The 5,839-nt window shown below is 36.1% G+C and overlaps 1 protein-coding gene across 1 annotated transcript; it reads right to left on the minus strand.

The window, feature by feature from the left end:
* Positions 1-202: 202 nt before the first annotated feature.
* On the minus strand, positions 203-4,728 carry LOC112502957 (enolase 1, chloroplastic). The gene is made up of 7 exons (XM_025106997.1): positions 4,171-4,728; positions 2,934-3,241; positions 2,609-2,763; positions 2,206-2,523; positions 1,195-1,341; positions 1,056-1,106; positions 203-483 (listed from the first exon to the last, which is right to left on the minus strand). Exons 1-7 carry the CDS (start codon positions 4,596-4,598, stop codon positions 418-420), a joined length of 1,473 nt encoding a protein of 490 aa, XP_024962765.1. The 5' UTR covers positions 4,599-4,728; the 3' UTR covers positions 203-417.
* Between the last annotated feature and the right edge of the window lie 1,111 nt (positions 4,729-5,839).

The raw sequence follows: 5,839 nt of genomic DNA on the forward strand, positions 1-5,839 counted from the left end.
GAAGATAGCAACCAGGTAAAAATTGCAGTGACTTTGAAGATAAAACCCCTAGTGGCCCTAAGAAAACTTGCACCGTCTTACATGATGTCTCACAAAGGGCAACGGGTTTCTATGAGGTTGGATTGAGTTCAACTGACAATTTATTTTACAACTCGATTAGGCTTCAGGTTGGGTTGGTCGGGTTTTTGTGCACCCCTACCTAAGATTCAAAGCATACATAACATGCAAAAAAATGCTTTATTCAAAAACGACAGTCGATTCTTCTATTGTTCGGTTCTAATTCACAATGCCTACAACACTCGGTAAAATTTTGTTACTTTCGAAAATGGTAGAAGCTTACAAAACAAAAGTTCCCTTTGCAGAGCCTGTTGGCAATTTTGCATGGTTTTTTTATTTTGAGTTGATGTTTTTGTTTGATCATGGCGATCTGAATGCTTCACCTGCATAGCGGACATTTCCAAGTTCCTCTTCAATGCGCAGAAGCTGTGCACCATTTTTGAAAGGCATAAACTTAGTATCACGAATTTAACGCAGACTTTTCACAAGCTAGTAATTGTGGCATACCGCTAACTTCATCATCATATGTTTCAATAACCTCAAGGTCATTCATCCAAAGGACTCGATATTAACGTGTAATTATTACATTTTTCTTAATCAACTAAATGACATTTTTACCTTTAATATAGAGGGAGTAAATGGATTTTTCCATTTCATTATTAAGGGTAAATTGAAAAGTAGACAATGTCTTTTGAAAGTGGACACTTATTTTGGGATAAAATAAGTAGAAATATGGATACTTATTCAGGTCCTTTGGATAAATGACCTTAAATAAGTTTTTAATTAGGAGCATGACTATCTAAATTTCTTTTAGCTCAATGACCATCCGACCTACCCCTGGTTCAAAACAGTCTGCTCCCCTAACAACTTAGAAATACGCTAGAGGGTCATTTTGCAAAACAAGCTGGTCGATATGGTCATTGAGCTAAATAGCCTCATTTCTAAAATTGTGCGTCTACATTTATTTTGGGATGGATGGAGTATATAGAAACGCATACCTGGTTATACTTGGCCAATCGCTCACTTCGGCAAGGAGCACCCGTCTTGATCTAAACAAGTGAAAACAAACAAAGGTTAACCGAAACTAGAATGTTGGAAAACTAGAGTAGATATAAAAGATGAAGTTAAATATGAAACCTGTCCGCTAGCCAAACCAACTGAAAGATCTGCAATGAAGTTATCCTCTGTTTCACCACTACGGTGGCTAACCATCACACCCCATCCCGCAGCTTTTGAGTCAAGTGCAGCTTGAATAGATTCAGTTACTGTACCTATCTGGTTAACCTGGAACAATTGAAGAGCCATTGTCAAGCAAAATAATCTGATTTCATTGTGATGCCTCCCAGCGTTATTGTATCTACAAATGTGGTGCTACTTGCAACCAACATACTTTCATGCATCTCAACTAATCCCATGGGGCTTTGAAGATAACAATGAGGACAATCCCCAGTGGCCCTGAGGAGACTCAAACCGATGACCTATGGGGAGGAGGCCTAGACTTTACTTGCCACGCATTGTTTCATGCAGAATATTAGGTATGAATTGATGAAGTCGGAACTAGTTTTTAGAAGAGTTACCATGCTACAAGAGAAAATATGACATCATTCAATCAAATAATCATAGTCGATTGTTTTTAGACTAGAATCATTGAACTCAAGGGTTACAGGTTTTCTAATTGTTTCCTGCCCTGTGCTTTCTCGTCTGTCCTTCGAATCGATAGCATAATCAGTCTAGTACAAATTGAGAAATCTGTCCCTAGATAATAACTACTAGTTCAGGGTTCTTGTAGTAATATAGGAACTCCATTCCAAAAAAATTGCCAAACAGATGTTTAAATGTTGTTTAAAGTTTTTCTACCATAAATCTAATACTAGTGGCAGTGGTACTTCTATTGGATTGGAGATGGGATATTAAGAGTTGTTTACTAATTATTGACCGCCTCTTACTGAGTAAGGAAGGACAGGCTCTCTAATTCGGTCAGCGCTTACACAGACCGAACCTCTTACCCAGTTAGCAGTAGCACTTACCCACTTTGTGTTGGTACACGGCCCCTAAGTATTATTAGATGCTGTCAAGATCAGAACTATAAGCATGGGGAAAGAGAAACATAACTTGGTTTATGACAATATAAGTAATTCTTGTACTTGCCTTCAGTAGCAGAGCATTGCAGGCCTTTTTCTGAATACCTTCAGCGATCCTCTTTGGATTTGTGACCAACAAGTCATCCCCAACCAGTTGGATGTCAACAGAAGACTGTAGTGAAGTCCACGAGGTCCAATCATCTTGGTCAAAGGGGTCTTCAATTGAAACTATTGGAAAATCTCTAACAAATTCTCTATATAAATCACCAAGACTTGGAGCTGAGAGAACATGAGCTCCATCATTTGGCTGTTTCTTGAAATTGAGATCATATTTGCCATCTTTTGTTAAGAACTCAGAAGCGGCAACATCCATTCCTATTTTTATCTGCACAATTTCCTTCTCTAAGCCAAGGAGTGTGATAGAAAGGATACGTCGTAATGGAAGAAGAAAGAGGTTACAAATCATTTACCTTGCCAGTATAACCAGCCTTTTCAATTGCATCAATGAGCAACACAAGTCCTTCCCTATTATCCTGGACATTGGGAGCAAATCCACCTTCATCTCCAACATTGCATGCATCTTGTCCATACTTTGCTTTGATGATTCCCTTCAGAGTGTGATAAACTGTATTGACATGTTAGAAAGTTCTTGACCAGAAATACATATAAAAGTACCGAACATTTGACTTGGAACTTTTACAAGGGTATCAACTTAATAGACACTACCCCCATGATATATGAAGTTATGAAACTGCAATGAGAAGTGATCTTGAAATATGTGGGAAATGTGCTAACCTTCACTACCCATTCGCAGAGCCTCAGCAAATGAAGTTGCACCCACTGGAAGAATCATGAATTCTTGCATGGCTAGATTATTTCCAGCATGGCTACCTCCATTTATCACATTGAATGCTGGAACTGGCATAACAAGCTCTTTCGTTCCTGAAATCTCCTGAATGTGCTTGTACAGGGGTATACCTTTCGCTCCTGCACCAGCTCTACATACACTAAGGGATACTCCAAGTATTGCATTAGCTCCAAGTTTAGACTTATTTGGAGTTCCATCAATCTCTAGCATGATCGCATCAAAGTCAGCTTGATTCCTTGATTTAGAAAAGAGGGAGTAAGTGTATGCCCATTTACAAACATAAGATAATATGCACTTGCAAACACATACTAACAAACCAGCGACTGACATGATCACAATTCTATTATACAAGATTATTTTCCATCTTTCTGCTAGATAGCTTCATATCATAATTACATACCACCCCTCAGACTTTAATCACTAAAACCACTTAGGGATAGAAGATTAGCAAAAAGAGCATTCTTAGACCTACCACTAGATAGTAGAAATGCCGAAGAATGAGGTTGCTTCTACAAGATTGAGGCCTTAATCTCCTTACAGTGTTTGATGTTGAGAATCAGTATGGGACAAATGGAATCATATGAATGTAGCGAGTTATTTCACTAAAGAACACTACGAATGTACCACCATCGATTTTGTGTGCATCAGTAAGCAAATGGCATCATCTTGATTCTCTTCAGGTAGCAAATTCCTTGGCACCTAAACTATTTGTTTCAGTTTATGTTCCTTTTATCTTTTACTCGATAACTTTGCATGTACTCAAGGCTTAGAAAGAACTCATCAACTCTGTAGACAACGGCAACACACACACAGTGCAATAAGTAAGCCTAAACAGCTAGATTCATGGAACTTCAATGCTCACAGCTCTAGGAGAAGTGAGCAAGGTTTTTAAGCACAGAATGCATCCGCAAACTGAATTTCAACACTCAGATCATTAAGCCACGTTTTACGTACACAGATAATACGATTCTATTACAAGCGATAATACATTTGCCTAATAGTGTCTCTATTCCTAAAACTCGATACAAATGTTCTGTGTTAACAGAAAGGAAGCATAGCTAGGGTTAAACATACAACCTAACATCATAACTGATCACATAATTTACAGAAATCAGAAATCGCGTTTAAGATCTATGCGTGAAGTATATAAGAAGAAACTCTCACCTGACATCAACACCGACAAGCTTCGGTCCCAATATTTCATTGATATTCTTAACAGCAGTAAGAACACCTTTCCCACCGTAGACGTTCTTATCACCATCTCTAAGCTCCAACGCCTCGTAAATTCCGGTGGATGCTCCACTCGGAACAGCAGATCGGTAAAGTTCATCAGTAACAAGATCAACCTCCACCGTCGGATTTCCCCTACTGTCAATGATCTGCCTCGCCTTCACTGATTTCACAGTCGACGATTTCGTCGAAGAAACGGACGGAGACTGAGCAACCGCAATGGAGCTCCGAACAACCAATGGCGCCCGAGTTTTTCGGTATGTTGTCGGAAGGTTAACAAGTGGAGTTGTTGTTGACGATAATGAGGGTTTGGTAGAGAAGAAAGGCTTTGAAAGCAAGGTGGTGGAAGGTGCCAAAGCCATTGTAAGAAGAAGGAAGTTTAGAATGTTAGAGAGAGGTAAGGAATTGAAGAAATCGTATATGGATGAAGCGTATATCAATGGAGGAAGAATGGAGAAGTCCGCCGTTGGAGGCGGCGAAAGCAGAGTTGTTTTTATAACGGCTTTTGGTAGTAGGTGGAGGCGACGATGTGGGGTCTGAAAAGCCAAAAAGCGTGCTGACTCCAGCTGAATATATGCACATATATATACACACATATATATACATACATACATAATATGTATATATATATATGTATGTATATATTTACATGTAACTGAATCTCTAACAAATTATTTAACGGATTTTTGTTGTAACAAATTTTTTATAAAATTGATGAAAAAGAAAATAATTTTTTTAAATTTATATAGATCTTTAAAAATGATTGTGTAGAAAAAAAGAAAATGAACTTTTATTTTTTATTAATGAGAATCTTTAAAATTAAATATTTAATATATATATATATATATATATATATTTTTTATGAATTATATTGAATATTTTAATAATATAATTAATATTATAATTTTTAAAATGAATAAAACTATTGAAGATGAAAGTGATTTTTTTTAAGATTTTGACTTTTGATTCTCTATTTTGGAAAATTTATTGGAGATGCTATAAAAACTTACTTATATACAAACTAATTGTCTTTTGAGATTTTAAATTTTAATTTTTTATTTTGAAAAATCTGTCAAACATGCTCTAATAATTTATTTATATACAAATTACAAACTAAAGGGTCGTTTTCTCAATGCTTACTCAATAAACGTTTATTAGTAAGAGTTAATACTTTAACTTAACTTACGAAGTAAGATTTTGGCATATAAAAACGTCATCACATGCAATAATTTAACCAATAACCGTTTATCAGGTAAAAGCCATTACTTTCATTTGTCAAGTAAGATTCTCGATTTTTGTCATGTTCAACCAGGTATTTAATCTCAAACATGAGACAGTGGGTTTTGTCATGTCCTGTCATGTCCTGTCCGATGTACCAAATGCAACCTTAATAATCTTTGATCTAGTCGTATATGAGTCTTTTAGCCTCTCACGACATTAGGGCACCAAATTTTAAAAAAAAAAAATGTTTTATTTATTTGTTACATTTTATTATATATTTAAAAAAACTAATTTATAATTTATATACACTTAAAGATCAATCAATATCATTCACTTGAATTAATATTAGTTGATTGAGATTAAATACCTGGTTAATAAAATT

This window comes from Cynara cardunculus, unplaced genomic scaffold (assembly GCF_001531365.2).
Source record: "Cynara cardunculus var. scolymus isolate 2C unplaced genomic scaffold, CcrdV1 Un_Scaffold_2234, whole genome shotgun sequence".
In the NCBI taxonomy this organism is placed as follows: domain Eukaryota; kingdom Viridiplantae; phylum Streptophyta; class Magnoliopsida; order Asterales; family Asteraceae; genus Cynara; species Cynara cardunculus.

Bases quoted from the DNA above. Each gene is read 5' to 3' on its own strand.
- LOC112502957 (XM_025106997.1), bottom strand. From the start codon at position 4,598: ATGGCTTTGGCACCTTCCACCACCTTGCTTTCAAAGCCTTTCTTCTCT. The intron at 3,242-4,170 runs GTGAGAGTTTCT...TTCTAAATCAAG, and splicing joins CTTGTCGGTGTTGATGTCAG to GAATCAAGCTGACTTTGATG. The intron at 1,342-2,205 runs GCAAGTACAAGA...CAATTGTTCCAG, and splicing joins GCAATGCTCTGCTACTGAAG to GTTAACCAGATAGGTACAGT.